The sequence below is a fragment of the Ciconia boyciana genome, chromosome 15, assembly GCF_034638445.1.
Source record: "Ciconia boyciana chromosome 15, ASM3463844v1, whole genome shotgun sequence".
NCBI lineage: Eukaryota > Metazoa > Chordata > Aves > Ciconiiformes > Ciconiidae > Ciconia > Ciconia boyciana.
The window spans coordinates 1,371,218-1,394,841 of NC_132948.1; the positions used below are offsets into that span (position 1 = coordinate 1,371,218).

A 23,624-nucleotide genomic window follows, 5' to 3' on the forward strand; every position below is an offset into this window, starting at 1 on the left:
GTTACCACAGGAGAACTGCACTAGTACAGGCACAGTAAGGAGCACGCACAATAAAGAGCAGACGGGACTGGGAGTCACCGAACTATGGACATTAAATGCCCCAACGCCTCTTTTATCCAGCCCATTTCCAGCGAGGACTCTGCCGCAAGGGGCCTGAATGGAAAACGAGCAAGTACGAGTGCCACAGGCAGCTCCCATCGTCGCACCGCACTGTCACTGGCTGTGCCGGGACAAGAGGCGCGAGGACACCCAGATGGGGCAGAGGCTGCTTAAACCAGCACCGTCACAAAAATGAGGAATGGCAACAGCCTCAATGGAAGCCACGAGCCTCCTGGCTTAAACAATGCTTCTCACAACCCGCAGCATAACGGCGCGTAGTCTTGCCTGTCAGCCCTCCATGGGGATTGGGACCCTGGAGCCCTTCCCCATCTTCCTGCAAATGCCCCAAGGCATCGGTGAGGAAACACCTGCAGACAGTCCCAACAGACCGCCGGGCTCAACCCTGTCCTGCCGGACCATCCGGACGCGCTGGGCCGCCCCGCTCTCGCGGAAGAAGTCAGTTCACCCGGGAGCACGTCCGTCCTGCAGCTGGCTGCTGGAGAGCAGAGGCAGAAGGCAGGGGGCCAACTTGACTTTTTTTTCCCCCTTCCTTTTTTAAAGCACGACACTAATTCTCCAGCATCTTTTGTTTGCACTGCTTACTAACAAGATGTTGAGCAGGAAGATGTTCCCTGGGTCAAGGCTCCCCAAGTTCATGCAGCACAGGCAGGGAAGGAAGAAGCCACTTCTGAGCTGACTTAAAATGAAAGAGCTACAAAAGGGAGAAGGAGAAGAGAGGTGGCTTAGCTGGGAAGCGGCTCAGGCAGATACAGCACCACTGAAAATTAAATCCCCTGGTTCTGTGGAGTCACGAGAGTTACAGGCAATACCATCCAGCTTCAGAGCCAGTCACACGTAAATAAATGAAGATAAAATATTCAGCTGCTCTCCACATGGTCTACCATCCCCTGCAGTCTGCAAGTACTAGATTTAGGCAGGAGACCTCTTCCAATCCTCCCCGCGTAGCATCCAGGTAAGTGGGTGCCCTGTGTCAAACAAGCCCCTGGGACCGGCAGGATTGCCTGCTCCATCTCACCCTCCATGGGAATAAGCTGTACTCCTCCGGGGGGGAAATCCTGCCAGTATCTGCCAGAAATAAAGTACAACCTGCACCATTCCTGCGAAGAAGAAACTACTGCCTGTGGTTGCTGCCTGGCAGACAGCCTGGCTGCAGGCTGACAGCGCTGAATCTCGGCAGCAGCACGACCAGTTGTGTCTGAGAGAATAACCGACCTCCAGCTCTCTTCGCAAAGGACGATAAACCTATCCCCATGGCTTGGAAACCTCCTCCTGCAGCACCAAGGAGCCTATTTAGGAGGTCTAATGGCTGATCTATCTCCTCCATCCTCTCCAAAGTCAGCGTCAGCATTTTACACCATCAGGTCCTTCTCTCCTCTGCCTTGCTGCTGCTGCTCACGCCTCTGCTTTGTGCAGCCTTTCCATCCTCGCCCGTGTCAGAAGCCGGGTGATTACCAATGCCCGGTGTGCCAAGTCACCGCTGTGCTCCTGTGCTGCTAAATACAACACCTGCCGCTTCCTCCACGAGGCGCTCTCAGCAATTTAAGCTCCTATCAGTACATTCAGGGGAGAATCATAAATTGGATTTTTATCATCCTGTCGTGCTTTCATTCCTCCTTGTTTTCCCTTAACAACTTGTCCAGCTTTAGCTGTAAATGAGTATTTAAGTTCCCAGTGAATGGGTTACTGCCAGAGGAAGAGCTTCTCCCTGAAGAGATTAGTTTAAAATTGGCAAGACTCCTTAAAGCTGAATTTTTAGTTGGAGCTACACAAATGCAATAACTGAGGGCAAAACCCACCGGTTATTAGTCTCCATGAACAGCATTCCCGCCAATGTAGTGTTATTACAGTACCATGAGAAGCCATTTTACACTGAAAAAGGCCGGCTTCAGTGCTGCATTCATCTTTGGAGAAGTCTCTCTGCACCCCACGCTAGTTTTGTCTCTGCACTCGTCCCAGAGCGCGCAGGGCTCGCCTCCAGCACAGCCTCCCAGGGAAAGCTTAGGCTGGAGCTGCGTCGAGTGCTCAAATGGCTTCACGCTCATCGCAGGACAGGGGTCCTACAGCACAGCCCGGTGAGCCACTGGAAAGGTGCTCCCGGGTTCCCCGGCTGGGCCAGGCAGAGTTCCCTTCCCTGGCGAGGGGGACAGGGACCCACAGGGACTTCAGGTGTTGCGGGTTGCCACCTCCTTTCACTACAACGTCCCCTTCGGTGAGGAAAACACTGATAAATCACCAGCTCTGCCACCTTACCTATACGTAGAAGGTCAGACATAGGCTTTGCTTCATACCCAAAGCATGTTCTTCCTTTTCTTCAAAGATCGGCAGCGTAGAAGATGTGGATCCAGTGCAACGCTACCGAGGCTGCGCTGCTCCAAGGGGGATCAGGCTGCCCCTGTTTGGGACTGCACGGGCTCCACAGGAACCAGCGGCTCAGCGTCCCCGCTGCGTCCCGGACACAGCCGAGGGACCCTCACCGCACTGCTCGCCTCCCTCCCCCCCTTCTCCATCTAGTCTGTCCACATCCTTGCTCTGTGAGACTATAAAACCGCCCGAGAAAAACTCCAGTCAACATAGAGGTGGCAGAAAAGCCAGGGAGGGGTCCAGACGACAGGCTTCAGGAACACACATCCCACCCATTCCCAATGTGCTCCTGAAAATCCTAGATACATTGGGAGCATCTACTTCCCCTGCTACAAGAAGGTATCTGCTGCATCATCAAACCTTTATGACCACGACTGCAAAGTGCTTTTTGTAAGTGCTATTAGTGCTGCTGTCCTCTTTCAACCCCGTCAACCTCCTTCCTTAAAATCTCTTGTAGTTTAATTTCGTATTTCTTTCTCGCTCCATCCTAAGCTGCAGTTGAACGGTCTCACGATATTCTCAACAGCTGTATTTCAGTGACAGGGGAAATACCTCGTGTCTCGCTTCTGTGGCAGCCTGGAAAGTGCTGGCTGAAGACCTTGGCAGTTTCTCCAGTGCCCATCCCAAAATACTAACATTTAACTAGGAAGTTATAGAGGAAGGAAATCCTTGTGAGAAGCTAGCAGTGACGGTGATGTTCAGCAGAGGAACCATTAGCATGATGAAGAAACCCTTCCCGGTGACAGGGTCTCATCACAAGCCCCTTTGGGCGTCACCCGCCTCCCTCCTCGGCAGCCAGGCAGGGGTTGGCTCCTGTAGGCCTGACTCTGCCCTGGTGCCCCCAAAGGCTTTTTCAGACCTTTTAAAGACGATGTCAGAAAACAAAAGCAGCGAGTTGGGAACATCTGTAAAAAAACTGAAAAGAAAAGCTAAGGAAGCTGCTCGCTTTAGTACTGCTCATAGGCCAGACACCTTTAACGGTCCCCAGAATAAAGGCAATGAATTATCTCACTGTTCCCTTCAGTGAACTTCATCAGACAGATGCGACTGATCGCCTCCCACGACCCACACACCGTCCGGACTAATGAAACCAGGCCATGTAAGGACATATGGAGCTTCCTTCCTAGGCAAGACACGAGCCATCACTCTCCCCAACAGCAGACATTCCTGGCTCAGCTCAGCGCTGCGGCCATTCCCTCCCTGCCGGCACGCGGATTCACCGGCTGAGCTGACATCCCACCATCATGCTCGCTTTGGGAGTTTATATTTTAAATATATCACGGGCTATTACCTACCATGAGACTACCTGCAAGAAACACTCGTGTTGCAAAAATCAAACACCTGAAGTTAGGAGACAGGGTCAGCATCAACCCTGCAATTAGGATCTGCCCTCCCCGGCTCATTCGCTGGGAGGCAGATCCGTGGGAGCTGAATCTCCTGCCACGTGTTTATTCAAACGCAGAGCGCACGCGTCGGGGTCCCTGCGCGTCCCTGGGGACGTGGGTCCATGGGTCCATGCTGCACACCAGCTCGCGGGCCCCATCTCCCTTCCCCAGCGTGAGGCTGCGCTGGGTTTTTGCCCTGCTGCTGTCTGTCTGCGGTCAGGCAACAGCCAGACCAGGGAGGGGACAGCCCCGGGGCCAGCTGCCGCCTCCTGCCATCCTCCGGTGGTGGGGACATGGCGCACCCCCAGGTGGGACCTTCTGGCTTGTGTCAACGCCACAAACCCCTGCAGAGCGCGGAGCCGCGCGCCACGGGCTGATGTACGGCACCGCAGGGCCAACTGCACTTGGCAAAAACGCAGGGAAAGGAGAGGCACAGACTGCAGCCATGAAGAGAAGCGACTTGCAATCAATTAGAGCTATGCAAATGAAGCTGCTGGGATTTTTAATTGCAGATTAAAACATTTCCTGGGACTGGATGACCTCCAGAGGTGCCACCCAACCTCAGCTTCTGTGTGGCTCCACGCCTCTTCCCTCCCCGCCGGACTGAAGCCACCTGCAAAGGGCTCAGCATCCCACAAAGCTCCCAGGCAACTTCCCCAGCCTCACGGCCGCCCCATCGCCTGCTCCATCACCTGCTCCGTCCTCAGGCTCTGCTGCCACACGGACACGGAGAGCCAGCTCGCTGCTCCGCATCACACACAGGCGCTCCTCGGGCCGCAGAGCCCCCGGTACTTCCGAGCTGTCCCACCCGCGGGGTCACTCCACAACCACCTCGGCTAAAGCCCCAATTCCTGCCACCCCCCACTCCCTTCCTGACCAGGGGGGACCCCGGACCCTTCCCAAGGGGTGGAGGACGCAATGCGCTCAGCCCAGCGGGGCCGAGACCCCAGCAGCCGCCCCTCTGCTGCCTCCCAGCAGGAGCAGCGCTCCATGCATCCCACCCCTCGCCGGTGGAGCTGATGGAGGAGGTTACGAGTTACCGCGAAAGAGAGATTTTCTTGAAATAAGATAAAAAGCCGAGCAGAATAAAAGCGGCATTAAATTCTCTTGAAGCTAATCTTCACTTCCTAGCGTGACAATTTTAAATTACAGATTCCTAAACTCAACGAGAATTATAAAATTCCCAGGCTGGATCCAGGGGAACGCCCCAAAGGAGCGTCTGTCGGCGTCAGAGACGATTTCAGCGCCGGGAGGAGACAAGGCACTGCAAGAGCACAAAGCACCGCAAGATGCCAGCACAGGCCGGTCGGATGAGCTGTTCCAGCCCCGGCGCCTCGGTGCGGCGGATGTTTCGGGGTCCCCACGGGGTTCCACGTGCTGTGAGCAGCCTGAAGCACGCCTGGGCCCGGGGAAAGAGCTGAAATGCTGAGCAGAGGAGTAGCAGCTCCTCCCCACCAGCCCCACCAGCAGAGCTGACCCTCCTGCCCCACTGAAGAGCGTTCGAGCCGGGTCTGGCTGCTGAACGCCTCTCTTCTAAATCATCCTTGAAAGGCCAGTTGCAAAGCCAAGTATAGGCAAGCAAACATCTTCAGCACCTTCAACGCCGGGCTCTCTGCAGGGACACCTCGTACGCAAGAGCTGGGGAGCCTCATGGCAAATCCTGCCGAGCGCCGTGGGGAGCCAGGGCTTCGTGGAAGGAGCGTGCCAGGAGAGGGCAACCTGCTCCTGCTGCATCGCCTGGGCTGGGAGCACAGAGCAAACCCCCAGCACCCCTCAGCCCCGGCACCAGAGAGCAGCAGGATGCTCGGGAAGAGAGGGCCACCCCGGCCCTCGGCAGGCGGCTGGAGAAGCCCAGGCGCAAGACGTAAATGTCGTTTCTGTGGAGTTTCTCACTCCCCTGGGGCCGAGCTGAGGGGTGACAAACCACTTGGCAGCGCTGGATGAAACGCTCTGCAGGGTCCTAAATGACTACAGCGCACTCAGATATCCCCTCTACCTCGTCCCGAGGGACGTCAGACATCCCGCAGGGATGGGAAGCCACACACGGCTCTCCAGGTACGCTGATGCCATCAGGCCTCCCAGCCTGTGAGTCTTACCAATTCACTGACTTCTGAATAACAAACAAAACCATCGCACCCGCCCTGAAAAAATACAAATTAATTTAGCTGCAGGAAGAACCACAGAGGGACTCGCCATGCCCTGCGAGGGTGGCACGGGCCATTCGTACCCCAGCTCAAGCTCAAATCCCGTTCTCCATTCTGTGGATGGAGAGCTGAAGCTGATTAAGCAAATCCCGTTAGACACAAACCACACGTCAGAAGGGTCTCCTTCCAGCCGTTCGCTCCTCAGTGTAAAACAGCACTGCCACCTGCACTGCTGCCCCGGCCCAGCCACCAAAGAGATGCCTTCAGACTTTTGGGAGGGATCAGCTTTCATCTAATGACTCATTTCTAATTAGCAAGAATTGTTATTATTTTCAGAGCTCAAAATTGATTTTCCTCCAATAGCCTTTTTCCGTGCCAGTTTAAAGAAAAAGCACTTGGGAACTTTAAATGCCTAAAAATAACACCAAAATACACTGAACTGATTACGTGAGCTGGAAACGCTCCCTCTTGGTGCTCCCCATCATATGAAAATCCCTGTTACATTATTAAAAACAGTATTAAAAACAACTTACAGGTGAAACCTGCTTGGCTTAAAAATTTAAGCAACAAGCATCCATCTTCACCACTTAGCGAGAGTTCAAGGCACGAGAGCCAGCGAGAGCCGGGGTGTGCGAGGACGCAGCCGCAGGGCTTTGCCCTCCTTCACCGCAGAGGCTCTCCAGCACCCACAGCTCCACGTACGGGCATGCCCACGAGGAAACCGTGCCACCTAACCACACTGGGAAGGCCCCAGCAACGTGATTGTGCAGAGCAGAAAAGCCTATGTGTCTCAAGGTGTGAGCCTGCAGCATCTCCAGATGTGCCGGCAGAGCCGCCCTCTGCCGCTGAGCCCAGCTCGGGGCTGCCCGGGGCACTTGATGCAAGCGGTACCCATGGCACAAGGCAGCATCACCCAGCAGCGAGGGCAGGAGGAGGCAAAGCCACGCCAGCTGTTTCCCCCCCCCAGAGCAGTTCTGCCTCCTCTGCCACCATTCCCAGTGGGACCCAGACATCACGTGCTGCAGCCGAACGCCAGCGGCAGCTCTGGGAAATCCCAGCTGAGGCCTTATCAGGTGGCAACAAGGGTCAGAAGTCAGGATCTGACCAGATGTCCTCACTTGAGATTTGGCTTGCTCTTGATCAGACAAGTGCCACGAACGGCCGGGGCTCAGGGGTCCCCCGTGCAGCCCAGCAGCCTGTCGATGGGCTCCCCGCTGCCTTCAGCACGAATTATTGGCCATTTGCTTTGTTTCTCATTACAGACGCAGGCTCCCTCCTCATCTATGTCAACTCTAAACCAGAGCACAGCTTGTTTGTAGCATCCTCACGTTCAGGATGCGCTGCGCTCAGTGAACTGCTGGTCCCAACCTTACCCGGCTCCAGGTTCATGAACGAGCCGCTGTAGGTCATGAACACCAACCACGCAGACCTAGAGGTACAACGGCAAGTTAAAATGCGACCCAGGCAGAGCATTAAAATTAGCAATCCCCCACTGGTGGTCAGTAAGGGACCATCCGCATTGACTTGCATCCCAACTCCAGTTCTAACAGTTACCAAAATGACAAATCAAGCTAATATTAGCAAGCACAGCAGAGAAGTAACGACACAGATCATCCTTCCCACTTCTGCCACCCACGCAGGAACAGGGATTTTGAAGATCGCAGGGAATATACGCTGCACGCCTGGCAAGAGCCAAGGAGACACTCGCCCTTGGAGACAAGCCGGGACTCGCCAGCTCTTTAACTGCACCCGCTCTCCAAAAGGCAAACCAAACGGCAGGATCAGCGCAAGGATGGCTGACCGAGGCCAGCAAAGATGGGAGCCTCTCCAACAGAACCTGCACGGACGTAGAGCTGCTCGCACACATCCCGGTATTTTGGTGGTTGAGTGACATGGTTGTCTGCTTGTTGAATGCCTGAAGAACGTCAGGAGCTGAACAGCTGGTTGAACCCGTAACAGAGCAACCCCCCCACCAGCAGCTTGAGGTTGCTAACTGGAAAGTGAGACTGGCTAAAGGAATAAACCAGATTGCACACTTAAGCTAAGTCTTGAGCACCAGCTGCTCCCAGCCCATGCTTTCACTGCACCCAAACCACGACTAAAGGGACCTGAAGCAGAGGAAACGGCACTGCTTGCCGCAGCCACAGCCACGCCCGGCGGTACGTCCTGCTGCCCAGCCAAAGCCTGGGGTCAGCGAAGGTGCTCCCAGCCGGTGCAAGGCAGGGATATACCTACATCCAGCCAGGCTATTCCCAAGCAGCAATCGAAGCTCCACGTCTCCTGAAAGCACCTTTTAAGGCAGAGAGCATCCTGCCCGCACGGTCCCGGCCCCAGCGCTGGAAGGGTGGAGGGCTGGTGGCAGCCAGGGTTTGGCCAAGAGGAGCACTGCAGACCAGAAGAAATCCTGAGGGCTTTTTGCTCGCTCCCCAGGGTTTCCGAGTGCCGGGCCAAGCGCTCAGGAATTGGATGTGTATTGGCCACTGCTGCATCCCAGCCCATCACCAGAGTCTGCTCCGGACCTTACGTCTTGTCTGTGCTTTTGCTTAAGGATAATTCTTCCCCTAAAAGCAGCCAGGGTGATAAAGCTACAGAAAGCCACCCACACGCCAGCTCCGTAGCAAAGCAGCGACCCACGCCACAAGCCAGGCAGAGGGCTCGAGCGCGGCGAGGTCGGAGCTTCCCTGTTTCCGATGGGAAAGGCAGCTGGCTTCTGCTGCAGCAGCCCACGGCCATCCCACCTCTGCCACAACCCAGGCGGCACCGTGCACCGCACCGGCAGCACCAGGCTCAACCTGGAAACCTAAACACTTGCGACACCAGCCCCTCTGAAGTCTGTCAGAGCGGGGATCCCAGCCACAGCGTGAACAGCCACCGACGGAGCCCAAATTCACCCCCCGCGCGATGGCTTGCAAGTGGCATGGTGGCACCTGCCCCTTGGTCACAGCTCGCTTCGTACTGAACACGGCTTTGCTTGCGGACGATGGAAATCAGCCACCGAGGACGTGTTTTATTAAAACAAACCCAGGACTATTTCAAAATAGCTCGCAGGCACACAAGTTATGAAGGCAAAGGAGCCCAGGTTGCCGTCCTGTTCTCGGGACACAGAGGCATGCCACCCTGGAGGGACAAAGGACACAAACAACGCAGCAAGAATTTGCTGTGAGTTTACACACCAGGAGAAAAAGGCGGGAAGGGGTGGGGGGAAAATCAAGAATTTCCACAGGTAAATTCCTCCTCCTGTCCACCCTGAGCAGCCCCATACCCTGGTATGAGCAAAACAATACCGAACCTGGGTTGGGGACAGAAGAGGGACAACGTCAGCTTGTTCTGCAGCCGGAGGAAGGGCGAGGCGGCGGCGAGGGGAAGGCCAGGGCTGTGCGGGAAGGCAGCTGCTCAAAGCGCTCCTACCTCCGCAGGGAGCAGGACCTTCAGCCGCGTCCCCAGCCCTCAGACGAGATCTGACAGGGGGATCCCGGCAGGGGCCAAGCCCTGCCGCCCACGAGCCCTTGGGCCCTGCTTCGCTCCGGGATTCAGAGCTGGCGGCCCCCCAGGGAATCCCCGTGCCGCAGAAAGCCGCTCCCCAAGGCGAGGGATTTGCTTCTGCAGGTGGAAAGGGCTGGTGCTGCTGGTCGGTGGCCACAGCACAGGACAGGGGTTCGCTCCAGGGGTCTCACCATGATCTCCCAGCAAAAGGGAAGCAGGTTTAACTCATCTATTTCTCTTGCAAACGCATCTGCTAACAGAGGCAGGCATCAATCTGACGGTCTCTACCACAGCACGACGAGCAACAGCAGCCCGCTGCTTCCCGCTACCAATAGCAACCCGCTCCGAGGACCCTGGTGCACCGAGGGTTGCAAACCAGCCACTGACAAGGCCTCATTCAAAAGGATTAAAAAAAAAAAAAAACACACACAAACCCACCACACAACGTTAATGCAAACTGAAGCTACTGCCTCCCTTCTTCCGCAGTTACTGTTTAAAACTGGTCAACACAGTATGGGCCAAAGCTGGAAGATCAGGCGATTAATCCCCCCGCAATGGGGCACAGGATTCGCCCCAAGCCGCGGGCAGCGGCACGCTGCGCTTTTGGGTTTCAGCATCTACGTGGCAGCGGTTTTTGGGCGGGAGAGCAGCCAGCCCCCGCTCCCGGGGTGTGCTCGGGCCTCTGCCCGCCCGGCTCTTTACAGGGATTAACGCAGAGACAACGGCTCTTCATTTCCTTGGCACGCTCGAAACGACACAGGGAAAGGGACTGGACACACAGACAAAGCAAAACTTTATCCACTGCAAGCGAAGGATGGGACCTTTCAAAGGCTGCTTCAAACCCTGGCGAAGTAACCAAGTGCCGCTCGTCATCCTCCAAGTGAGATAATTAAACATGAGTTCAGGTAAAATGGGTGCACAGCTTCCCAGGTTTTATTGATTTTTGCTTTGCAGTCTTGACAAGCGACCTTGATAAATTCTTTTGTCAAAAAATGTGTGGAAATGATGAAATCAAATGGAAGCAACAAAGAAAAACCACCAAGCATTAGACAAAGGAAACATTTATTTACAAACAGCAGAAAAACATGAAATGATGGAAATAACACTTAAGCCATGCACTCACACACAGCAAATACTGGTGTTTGTCCAGAGTGCAGGGTGAGAGGTCAATAAATAATGAAATGAGGAAAAAAACACAGATTTTAAACACAGAAGATGGGTACAGGAGAAAAATAAAACAGTAACACGATACACAGCACTTTAAAAAAAAAAATAACAAATTTGTAGTAAATACAAACATCGCAAAATAGAAAGCGTTCTGTCGCCGTTTTTCCTTGACACCTATCAATTCAAGGAGTAGCACAATCTTCACCGTAGATATTTATCCCTCTCCCATTTTTGCTGGTGGAGCGTTTGCTCTTCAACTCGCCGAGGGCAGGACAGAGCTGGTCCCTATTGCTACGACGGGCTACTTTAGCCCTCCGGTTCTGCCCAACCTCCAGCTCCTACAGCCACGACGCAGGACCGAGCAGGGACCGGGAAGGATTATTCCTCCCTGTGCACTTGCACCAAACTCCTCCTACATCAGCTCAGCCAAAAAGAGCCTTTTTCTTCACCGCACCCGTCCCAGGTCCCCTCGCACAACCCTGCCAGCTTTGCAGAGGAAAGAAGGGGCCGGAACGGCTGGTGCGGCTCCACGCAGCACGGCTGCGGCAGCGGACTCCAACCGACTTGAAAATATTTGCAAGCCACCAAGGCAGCACCCTCACCCCAACCCAGCTGCACGCAGAGGGGGTTCTACGCAGGAGCATTAACAGATTTGTAGCCTAAAAAGGAATAAAGTGGGTTATAATTTAACAGCAATGCTTGTTCTATACTTATAAAAAATTTTAAAAAAATCAAAAGGTTTCCTTTAAGATCACCATGAAAACAACTTTTCACTCAAAACCTTCTATAAATCACAGTGTCAGTGACATCTCGCAGACCCGAAGTTTGCTGTGTTCACACGCGGCATCTCGGGTCTTCGTCGTCAGCTGATATCCTCGTGCCACACATCCCGTCCCCCCTCCTCCGCAGGAGCATCCTTCCGAGCACCAGCGTGGGAGCAGAGGCTCCTGCCCACCACTGCACCGCTCCTGCTGCGGCAGCCGTGAACGAAACCCTCGCCCCCTTCCCTCCTCTGCACAGTCACGTTCAATTATTTCTTTTCAGGGGGTTTATGAATGCAGCCTCACCTGTAACACTGAGTACACAGGAGCCCAAAAGGCTCCAAAAAGCAGCTGCACCAGGCAGCCGGCTCCGTCACTGCCACGGAGCACAGCTCACCGCACGCAGCCTACTGAACCGCCAACTCCTGCAGCTGTATTTCAGGAGCTAAACATGCTTCATGAGTTCGTGTCACAAGTCTGCCAGAGTGTAAAAGTGCAGGGCGACTGCTCGGAAAGCAAAGCACCAGGCTCCCCGCTTCCTCCTGCTCCCCCGGGCAGCAGCACACACCAATGGAGGCGGCGGGGACGTACCTGTGCTGTCAGGCAGGTGTAAGAGCACGGCCTGCAGAAGTGGTGGAGAGCACCGTGAGCTGCGACATCATTTTCCATCCTACTTCTGAACCCCGCTTGTACACCACACGTTTGCAACGCTAACGCGTACTGCTTCCCCAGTACCGCTCCACACCGGATTGGGGCGTTTTTTAAATTATAAGATCATCTGAGAGCATTTTGCCAGTCTTCCCCTTGCCTTTAGATGCTGCTGTCGCACGATAAACTCTCTCCGTCGACACCACGCCAGCGACGAGCAGGCAGCCACGCAGCACGTGCAGCAGCAGCAGCAGCAGAGCTCCTTCGCTCACTCCGGAGGACGAGGCTGCAGCAGCCAAGATGGCCTATATACTGCAGTCTCCACTGAGCTCCCTGCTGTAATGTTTAATTTGTGGTGTTACATAAGTACCATTTTCTGTGTTCCTTCGCTATAAATGATTATCACGGATTACATCTGCAATAGAATAATATATAACATAGTATTGCACGTGGGAAACAAGGGAAAGATCAGCACCAAAGCAAGGAGGTAAGGATATTTCTTGGGTGACTCTATCCCAACGTGCAAGTGAAGTGGAAAACAGTAACAGGAGAATTAAAAACAGATTAGCAAAAAAGGGTGGGGGTGTCCTGGCTTGTGAAATACTGGAAAATCCTAAAGATTCCTCCCATCCTCATCATGTTTGCGCTGCGAGGCAGCAGCCGGAAGAAGGGAGCAGTTGGAGGCTGTGCAGATCTCTGACTGTTCACAGCCCAGTTCAGCTGAAGGTCCATCCATCAGGATCTCATCAGCTGCAGATACTCAGACAACCTGATTAAGTACTCGCCCCCCTGGGCCTTCCATCTCAAGGCCTGCAAACTTCTCCAGCTGAGAAAAATTCCCAGGCTGATCAGACATACTCTAAAAGCAACAAAAATGGGAAATCACTTTTTTTCCTTCCCAGCACTTGAATTTCCTAGCAAATGCCAGATACATGTTCAGAGCACTTTAACCACCTGTATTTAAAAAGAAGTCAATGCTTCATAACCCTCCATGTTTAGAGCAATCGCTGATAGTCCCCCCCACCTGCAAATCCCCAAGCATTCAGGCGCAGCAGATGTGGAGGACCACGGCCACCTTCTGCACATCCAAGCCTCAAAGCTCCTCCCTTGCCTCGCAGAGCCCTTCTGTTCCTCGCGAGATGCCCAGGAACCTCGTCCCATCACACTGCGTGACAGCTAGGGATGGATCTTGTCCCACACTTACAACGTGCCTGCGGGAAGGCAATGGCTTGTGAAATGAGGAAGGGAGCCGCAGGAGACTGTGCCTGCACCCTGCACCATGCCACCAGGATGCGGCTTTGCCAGGGAAGCCCGTGGGTGCGACACCAGCCAGATTACGGAGGGGGCTGGAAAAGCAAGGATTGCTTGCACAGTCTCTTCCCCAAGGTCAGGTATTCAGTAGTGAAGGCAAAAGGTTGGGAGATCAAAAGAAGCAGCCCGGAGAGCACAGAGGACAGGAGAAGTCCATCAAACCCACTTGAGATGTCTTCAGTAGCCCACTGGCACCATTTCCACAGCAGCCAGCAGAAAGCTTCGTGCTCTGATATCCTCCAAGCGCATCCTGCATCCAACCCCAGGCGTCAGACAGGCAAGGCTGATAACTAGCGTAATTATTCCTAAGGGAGCCTAACGTAACCTTATTGCACAGAGAATAAACGCTCAGAAATGAGGTCAGTATCAAGCCTTGCGATTCTATTAGTGACATGCCGCAGCTAGCCCAGGGTTACCCCCAAGAAAGGGCTGAAACAGCTAGCGGGTTACAGTCTTTTTCTGGGTACCACTAGAAAGACACAAAGGACCAACAAGGACTTTTCAGAGCCTAAAAAATATATATATGGAAAAACCCAAAGGCCAAGTACCACTGTGAAGGCCTCAAAGAAATCCCACTTGCTGTTTTTGAAAGAGGGGGACTGGCTGAAACTCTCCAAAGCGTGAAAAACTCTATTTTGACACAGCAATAAGCCCCTTCAGCAGCATCTAAGAGCAGGCACAGCTCCAGCTGTCCCTCCTCCGCACCACCTCGGCTTACGGGGGGTTCGCACACCCCGCACCCGTGGTGCATCGCAGCGTCCCTTTGGCTGCAGCGGGAGAAGCTGAAGCGTTGACCGCGGCTCACTGGTGGTGGCTGAGACGGAGCAACCCATCCCCATCGCAACGTAACAGGGGAACAGGAGAGGCAGAGCATCCTGCCAACTGCAGAAGGGAACACAAGTGAGCAGCAGAGGCACTGAAAGGAGACAGGAATCATTAGGGGTGGGAAATCCAAGCAAACAGCTCCATCTCAGCAGCACTGTCAATTATATTCTCCATGGCAGCAACTCCTGGCACAGTTAACAGCAGCCGGCTATCCTGGGAAAATCCAGACTCCTAGGATCAAAAAGACAATTAGAAGAGCAAGGTAACTGAGCGCTGGCAGCCCGTGCCTCTCCAGGCACAAGCCCTACAAACAGAGGGGAAAACAGTTCGTGATGGGATGAAGAAACATCACAAGGAGGACAGGAAAAGGGAGAGCTTTTGTAAAAAAGAGCTGGAGACAGCAAGGACTATTACAGCAAGCCACGAGCTGGCGTCGAGGGCATACGGACAACAACGACGGGGATTGTCCGGTCCTGCCACAAGTAAAGCAGAAGCACGAGCCAAGGCCACCTGGCCAGGAGCTTGCTGCGAGGAGAGGGGGGAAGCAACAGCAGGATAATTCACAGAGCGGGGCAGGGAAGGTGGCAGATGCTTTGCAGTATCACATTCCCAAGTCAAAGTGTCTTTTGCAAACAAACCCCTTACTTCGAAAGAGGAAAAAAACCAGCCAAAACACATTAAGCAACAAAACTGACATTAGCACTAGAGCAATTAAAGGGAAAGCTAAGGAATAACTCATTATGGATCCTTTTTAATACTACTACAAAGGCACTACAACTGCATCTGGCACATTGAAGCAGAACTACCGGCTGGCAGCCTGCTTGTGTGAGCTGCAACCCCAAGAGCTGCACCTTAGCTGTCGCCCATGGAACCGCACACCTAACCTGCGGTGGGATCGCCGGCCTCTACAGCAGCCTTATTTCTCTCCAGGGTTGTATTTTCCCTTTACGCTCTGCTGCGGCAGAAACTCATCCCAGGAGCCAGAGCAGAAGGCATCACCAGCACTAACACCACAACCCCCTTCTTCCCCCTTCGCACCGCTCAAAGCTCCCGCTCTCCCACAGTCTACAAGCGAGCCCCTGTAAAGCTGCTTTTAGTCACTCCCTGTTTGCTAAGAAGAAAACAAGCGATTAAGGCAGTAAGAATAACCACGCAGTCAACCCCCGTTACCCCAAATCCCGGACCCACACTACAGGATGCCTTTGAGGGAGGCTGGCAGCTGAGTTGGTCTCAGCACAGAGGTGAGCGCTGACCTATCCACAGTTAACTCCTGGGTTTTTAGTACCATGAACACCAAAAACACCTTCAGTCAGCCTGATATCTGCACTGGTTCAGGCGACGACCTGAATCACAGCATGAATTTCATCCTCCCTCCTCCCAGGAACCCCTGAGCAGGGGGTCAAAAGAAGTCACCGACTCCCTCACCTCTCTAATCAATCACCAAGCAGCCCAAGTTCATTTGGGGGAGTTTTCCAACACAATACCTAGTGTTTAAAATACAGCGACGGATTTGTACCCTCCCCTTGCGGGCTTTTCCAAAGACCCCCTCATCACATAGCCAAGAAAAGAATTCTTATACATTCACCATTCCTATAATTAATTCCTGTGTCTCATGATACTGCCCTAAAAAGAAAGGATATTTTTACTGCCATAAAAAGGGTATATTAACCACAGTCATCAAATACTTTTAAGTTCGCATCCTCCAAGCCACGACTGCAGAGAGAAGACTGAGCATAAGGAACAGATAAAAGCGTTTCTTTGCCGCCGCTGCCGCTCTGCAAAATTGAAGTTGTCAAGAGGCCGACGCATGAGCTGACAAAAATCCAAGGGTGATGCGGGTACAATATGGTAAGCGGAGAAGGCTGGAATTATTAAAGAGCTTACAGTAATGCAAACAGAGGGCGATTACAGAAATCTGATTTTCAGGACAGATAGACAGCACAGGGCCATACCGAGCACCGATGCAAGCACAGCCCATGCCTGCTCTTTCCATGGGGTGACGGAGCTGGGTACCGTGTGGGCAAATCAAGTTTACTACAACTTCACCAACACTTTATAAACCCAACTAGAAACAGGAATGCCAGGTTTGGCTGAGCAGAGGCTAGAGGCGAGCCGTCCAGGCGGTCTGGGACCCTGCTGTCCTCATGTTACACTGAACATTTATTTGAGAGGAATTAAGCACCACATGGTAACTGAGGAGAGAGCTAAGGCAGCAACTCAGCTCTGCTCTCACTTTCTGCCACTAATCCTCCCGGTATCGCTAGGCAGGTTTCTCACCAGTGAAGCAGGACGAGGACAGCGAGCTCTCTCAGGTGACATCTATCAGCACTTACTGGTGTCCCAGCTACACACCAGGCAGAGGGGAAACCAGAGCTCCTTCAGTTACACACAAGAGGGAACAGCAAAGTCTCCCATCTCGTACTTGGTTTGGGTATAGGTTATGCTATTTCTTAAAAATAGAAATGAAAATCAGTCCTGTGAAAATAGCATCTCTCAGCGCACAGCTCGAGCTAGCCAGTAGTCAAGTTAAAAACACTTTCGTATCTGTTTATTTCAAGAGAACTGCTGGGGAAAAGACTCTCTTTATCCACCACAAAATAGTCTCCCAGTAGTCAAGATATTTGCAGAGTTAACCCGGTTGCCAGCCCTACACCCCATCAGCTCTCAAACACCAGGAAGGCAGTGAGGGACCTCCGATTTCCGCAGAAACACAAGCAAATGGAGAACCTCAGCTTACACTCGGGCATGGTTTATTCTCAGTAGCGACTCAAGTGTGGCTCATCTTTAAAACATTTCCAGAAAGAGGTCAAGCTTTTTTTTTTTTTTTTTTTTTTAATTCATTCATTCCACACTAACACATTGCTCCTTTTTGGATGTAAGGAGAGAAGGACCCCAAAGGACCTCAGAGCACCAGGAAGCAAGGACACCCCCTTCCCTCTCCTGGGTGTTCCTCGCCGCATCCAGAGAGATCTGCTGAAAACCGTACGGAGCCAAAAAGCTGCTCCGCACGTGAGACTGCCCCGGCACTCATCAGCTGGGGACACCTCCGAAGCAGCTGCCTCAAACTCAGCCATCTCCTCCCCAGATGTGCCACCTCCGCAGAGCCCCCACGCTCCTGAGCGCCTGCGGGCAACGCGAGGAGGGGCCCCTGCCGCGTCCCCCTGCGGCAGGCAGGGCAGCAGGCAGCGCCCGTGAATGGGGACCGCCGTAAGGATGCTCCTCGTGTCCGTCCCCAGAAGGGCAGGCGGCGTTAAGACACAAACCTGCTTCTCCGTCCTCATCCGCCCGCTCCAACGCTCTCCCCGTCTTATGGCCTCCCAGAGCCATCGATGCTCCCTCCTCGTCAGCACAAATCCACACGGCTGCTCGCCACCCTTCGCGCCCACCGGCCAAGACAGCCCCAATGCATCGACCTGGGCTCTGCAGAGCAGCCCTGGGAAACACAGGGGTTTTGGGGATCGCTCGGATAAGAGGAATCAACTCAGAAGACTCCCCAACATGAGCAGACCTGAAGGACCTAGGGACTTCTTCAGCAAATCCAGAGCCTCTTCCCTCCACCTGTAAACACCCGCCCCAGGGCTCTGCACAACGCCTGGCACCCAGAGGGACACAACGCTAGGAATTTTATTTCAATTCAAGTAAAACAGTCAAACCTAACGCACATTCATTCTTTACCTTAATTAAAAGACTACCAGACAAAACACCATCAGCCAGGTGAACATTAAAGCGTAAAGCAATTCACCCACGTCCTCAGCTCTGGCTCCACAGCACAAGGATTCAGCACCCATTTACGGAGTGTCTTATTCCCTTGGTCCAGACCAGAAAAGCCTGGAAAAACAAGAGTTTGTTTTGGGTTTTATCTCCCATCAGCTCCCTGGCCTGGATCACAGCATTGCTCCACAAACAGCTGAGTCAGCACAACTGCGAGGCAGCGCAGGAACGAGCATCTGCACCCAAAATCAGCACTGCTGCCGCACTGTCCTTACCCTGAAGCTGCTGCCCTGTCCTTACGGCCTGAGCTCACTGGGAGTTCGGAAGTCAGCACGTCCAGAGCCCTAAGACAGGAAGTCTCTGCATTTGCTATTTTTATGTAAAGACACAAACCAAAATAACTGCATGTGGCTCTGGAGGCAGCATTGCTGATCCTCCTGCAGCCCCGGGCTGGGCGGGAGCTCCGCGGCCGGCCACCTGCGCCGCTCCACGCCTGCCCTCGCAGCACCCACGGCCCGATGCTCAGAAAGGCGAAGGTAAAGGCACGCGCCCACCTCTCCCACAACATGAGATCCTTCTTCAAACACCTACCCAGCGAAAGGACTCGCTTCCTGCTATGGGCTAAGTTCACAGGACCGACGGCCATCGCACCCAGCTCACTGCAGCAGTGACCTGGCACAATGTCACACTCTGCCAGGCAAAACACGCGTCCCCAGAAACTTCCACCTTCTCCTCAGTCAGCTGTATTCTCCATCAGCATTCGCGTATGCTCCAGAGCTGCAATATTAAGGGACGGAGGGCTCACAATACTTTATGTAATTAAATCCGTAGATGCTAGTGCTCCAGAACACAGCGTACTTAAACAATTATGGGAAACAGGTAAGTGGCTCACGCACTAATCAACTTCTGTCTGACCTTGTGCGACAGCTAATTATACAGAAGTCAGACCACATTAGTCCACGACTCCGGGCTTATTCTCCTGCAAGTCAAACCATTGGTGCTCTGGCATTCCACTGCTCTCTACAAAACATTACATTAAGCACAGGCTCTGCCTGCGCATCGCCCCTGGCAGCCAGCATCCCAAGCGACCGTCCCACTGGTACACAGACAAAAACATTAACACTCTGCCTTCCAAAAATGCGGTTACGCTAATTTTATGTTGACTGTGTGTTTTCATAAGCCAGCAGCATTAGCAAGCGGTCTCCATCCACACAGCCTCAGCCTCCGCTCAGACGGCGAGCTGCGCCCCGCAGTCACGCCACGGCGCGTTGCGGTTTTGGTGTGCACGCAGCAGCCTTTCCCCTGGGGAAGCAGAGGTTTTTCTTGATGCACTGACCCAACCACAACCTTCCTCAGCGGCGATGTGAAAGCTAAGCTTCACGAACACTTTACCCACAGATGCATATTCACTGCAGTCGATAGCACAGAGCAGCATCTGCAGGCGTCCCAAAGCCCAGACCTGGACCAGGACAGTGAGATGCTACATAAGCTCTGGGCCCAAGCACTTTCCCTGGTCACACCTTCACACACCCCCTTCCTAAACTATATTTGGGGCATTTTCTGAAGCTCCATTTTCATTTTAAGCAGAGCATTACAAAATCAGCCATTCGCTACATCTTTTCTCTTGTATAAGGCCTGATTTCCAGCATTCAAGATAAGATCTGAGAGCAGTTTTATTTTAGGACAGAGGAGATAGCTAGCTTTTTAATACATTCATGGGTTTTGTTTTCCACAACTTTAAGCTGTGCTCGTTTGGAAGAAAACCAAACGTTAATCTTCTGGAAGAGTTATGAACATTGACATATTTCTAAAATATTCTGTTTGTTAAGCACCTAAGCGATCCATTACACAACGGAGCAGTAAAAATGACACTCTGGGGAGGAGCTGCGAAACAGGCACGGGGCTCTGACAGCTTTACATAATGCAGCTGTGCCAAACGTACAGTAATGAATACCACGCCACAGCGTAGTGTGTGTAGGGGGGGAGAAGGGGAAATACGCAGGGAGAGAGGCAGCTCAACGAAATGTATGTCATCCACCGAACTATCCTAAGCTATGGGTGAATAGAAAGACACGGCTCTGGCTCTGCGTGGTGAATTGGTGATCCCTGGAGTGCCACTCACCACCACGCTCAGTGCCTCTTACAGCATTCCCCGTCCACACGGACCAACCCAAAGTCTCCAGGAGAAAGGCACATACATCCTGCCTTCCAGAAGAAGCATCGTTAGTTCATTTTTACTGGCTCTTTACAATTTACAGTCATTACCAGGGGCTTTAAAGACCTGCTCAATGCTGCACAACCAGACGAGAGGACGTTTGGTGCACACAATATTGTTTAAAACCCTTTGTGTCTCTGTGAAACCACCGGCTATTTTTAATTGCGTATGAAATAGTAGTATCTGCCAGGATTTCTGCACAATTTAGCAAGCGCAGAAGAGCTGGTTTACAAGGAGGTTTTAAAAAGGATCCAGTTAGCACGTTCGCATGCTAAGAGGCACTCTACCTGACTGGTTGTTCCTCATGCGGATGGCTTTCGCTTTGGCTAGCTCCAGGGCCGTCACCCAGCGCTGTCTTTCTACTTCGGAGTTTGCCTTTAAGTGGTACGTCCTTCCCCCATTGGAAAGCACGATGTTACAAGAGTCCTCCGTATCGATATGAGCCGTGGACAGGTTGATGGTCCCGCGACACGTGTGGGCCATTTCTGCCTGTGTCCTGCACGGGAACAGAGGGAAAAGGAAGCGTCAGTCCCCCTGCACCCAGCCTGTCCCCAAACCACCACCGATGCACCCTCCTGCACAGCAGAGACCCATGGAAACATCCCGAGCAGGCAGTGAGCACGTCAAAGCCACCAAAGCTAGACAAGCTCCTCGAACAGAAAAACAAGGACAAGGTTGCAGCATTTGGATCGAGCTTGTTCCCTTGTACAAACATCACGCCCAGGCTGCTGGTTTCACATCCTGCTGTGCCGATTGCTTCTGGTTGCCCTAAAAGTAAAATTATCAACTGCACAGCACGGGCCTCTCATGTGATTTGCATTGCTGCTTTTCTTGCTTCTCCCTGCTGTCCCACCTCCAGCATCTAGTATTTTGTGGCTCTTTATATCCTCTCCCTTCAATCATTGTCTTTTGTCTACGTGCGATAAGATCTTGCATGCAAAGATCTCCATTTATAAGGCAAATGAAAGCAGCACAATTCCTCTTCAGCTGTTAAAACACCTTTACTGCTGGCAAAATTGCTTCCTACTTCACTAGGCTCACCCCGATGAGCAGAAGGCTTTCCAGGGGCTAACTTCCCAAAGAACCAGCCCTCCTTCCACCCCAGTTGGGCATAGCAGGGAAAACCCACCCTGCAGCAGCCTTAACCCACAGCCACCCCACTGCTGACAGCCCCATCCCCAGACTTCATGCCCAGGGGCCAAAGCCCCCCAGCCTGTACGCGAGCACAGCACGCCCCTGCCCCACAGCACAGGTCTGCCGGTCCCCACCAGGGACAAGGCACAGCAGGTTGCTTCAAAGCCATGACCCCTCCAGCATCCACGATAGCTCCTATCGCAGAAAGAGTATTTCTGTGTCTTCGGACGTTCTTAGCTCTCTGTGGGTTTTTAGCTTTATCAAAGCTGAAATGATCGCTTAATTTTTTTATTTATTGGTTTTCCTGTTTCCCCTCGCCGGCTCTTGCGGCCGCAGGAGAGCGGCCGGTCCCACGCTGCCTGCTCGCCGAGGCAGCAGCAGGTATCGCACCAGCTGAGAGCTGCCTTCTTGCACACAGAGACACGCTTTGCCTTTTCAGAGCACGCAAGCTCTGGAAGAGCCACACAGAAACCGACAGCCACTTCTTAAAACATGACTTAACATAGCATTTTCAGAAGCATCTAAAAGTCACCTTTTAAAAAAAAAAAAGTCGCAAAGACTAGGTTTTTAAAGGCACTTGGGCACAAAGATAAATGCTTAAGAATTCCCAAAACTGCCTCTACACCCACTGCTGCATTGCAGACACCTAAAATAGCTCTACAAGCATTGAGCCAGTGAGTCCTAAAGGTTTCCCACCAGCCCAGCAGACACGCTCAGACCAGCCAGCGCAGGCACAGCCAACAGCGTCACCGACGCCGTACAATCCCCGCCAACACCGGGGCAAGCACGGCAACCACCGGCCTCCGCCGCCCCGCTCCCATGCCGGGGGTTGCGTGTTCTCCAGACGGGGGGTACAGAGGCTGTAAGCCCCATGCTGCTCCAGCCAGGAGGGGCTGAGCAGCACCTGGAAGCCAGGATCTTTGGACAGGATGAATCCAGAGTGTTCTCCTGGATCCTCATCGTATTTTTCCATCTTTTACCACCCCTCTTTTACTTTACTCCATCTTTTATTTTGTCCATCCCATCCAGCTCTGCTGCATCCCCACCCCTCAGTCCTCATTCCTCACCCACCTTGACACCCTTCCCACTGCCCAGCACCCTCTCCCCCTTACCACACCACCTATCCCTCCCCAGAAAGCGGGACTACCATAAATACACTTGGCATTAGGCCACTTCTGGGTCCACAAACATTCCATGTTCCCCCCCAGCACCCACGGACCAGTTACCACTTTGCATTTACGCTGCGCAGCAAAGTGGGATCCTTCCCAGCTTGTCCGTACTACCAATCTCATTAAAGAGTTGACGTACAACAGACATCATTAACACTTAGAAAATTCAGTTCCTCCCTGTTTTCCTCCCTTCTGCTGCTGGCTATCACTTACCATGGCACAGTTTAATCTTGCCCAGCACATTCACCATTTTCACCCACATAAGTAGTCAAAGGTCCTAGGAGAGTTTTAAAGACCCTAAATCCCCCCAAGTCCAGGTGACCATCCCTGGGGGAAAGAGATGGGAGCAGGACGATGCTATCATAGGCTATATGAGCCTCATGTACTTTCAAACGCCTCTTGTCCAAGTCATTTCCAGAGTCCTCTCTCCAACCCTTTTCCTGACATTAAGACATGCTGGAATTGGGTAGACATCAGACAATCATTGGAAGGACTTTGCTCGTGTTTCAGCAAAATACATTACTACGTAGTCGCTCGTTGAGTTGCGGTAGCAGGAGGAATCGCAGTCATTTGCAGGGATTACCTGTTCCTTTCCTTCCCCCCGAGCCTAGCAGCACAGTCCCTTACCCAGGAGTGCCCCTCAAGTCCGTCACTCCTCAGTTCTTGCGGATGGACGCTGGTCTGAAATGCCCCAGGGGTACAGAGGAACCGCCCGGTTCAGTGGCAGGACAGGCTCTTGCCTCATCACACCTCATCAGCCTCGGCATTTTACAGAGCACTTTGCATCGGCCACAGGCAGTTGGCGTGAGCACCATGTGCGAGGATGACCCTCCCGAAACCAATCACTCGGGGCAGTGAAGTAACTTGGAGCACAAGGTCTAGCAAAGAACTGGTGCTCCCCACGCACCCAAGTGCTTTTTAAAGAAGTTCAACCTTGTTACTTGGAAGTATTGTCCAAACAGTACACAAGGAGGGGGGAAAAAGCACACTTCTTTCCAACTGGTTTTGAAGGCTTCAAGGCTATATGTTGCATGATAAAGCACCTAACACGGAGAAGACCTCACCCCAGACGCACGAGGCTGCTTCAGGCTCCAGAAGCAGAAAACCACCCTTGCTCACAGCCTTGACTCACCAATTACGTAGCTCTGCTTCAAATCCCATGTCTCCATCTCTCCACCACCCTTCCACTA

At 53.0% G+C, this 23,624-nt stretch overlaps 1 protein-coding gene across 2 annotated transcripts in view; it reads right to left on the reverse strand.

The window, feature by feature from the left end:
• The window catches only part of OSBP2 (oxysterol binding protein 2), a 128,558-nt gene that overhangs the window by 75,161 nt on the left and 29,773 nt on the right, over positions 1-23,624 (reverse strand). For both annotated transcript variants that reach the window (XM_072880206.1, XM_072880207.1), the window contains exon 2: positions 20,419-20,627. In XM_072880206.1, coding sequence (XP_072736307.1) covers positions 20,419-20,627 — 209 coding nt within the window. The remainder of the gene's footprint in view (positions 1-20,418; positions 20,628-23,624) is intronic.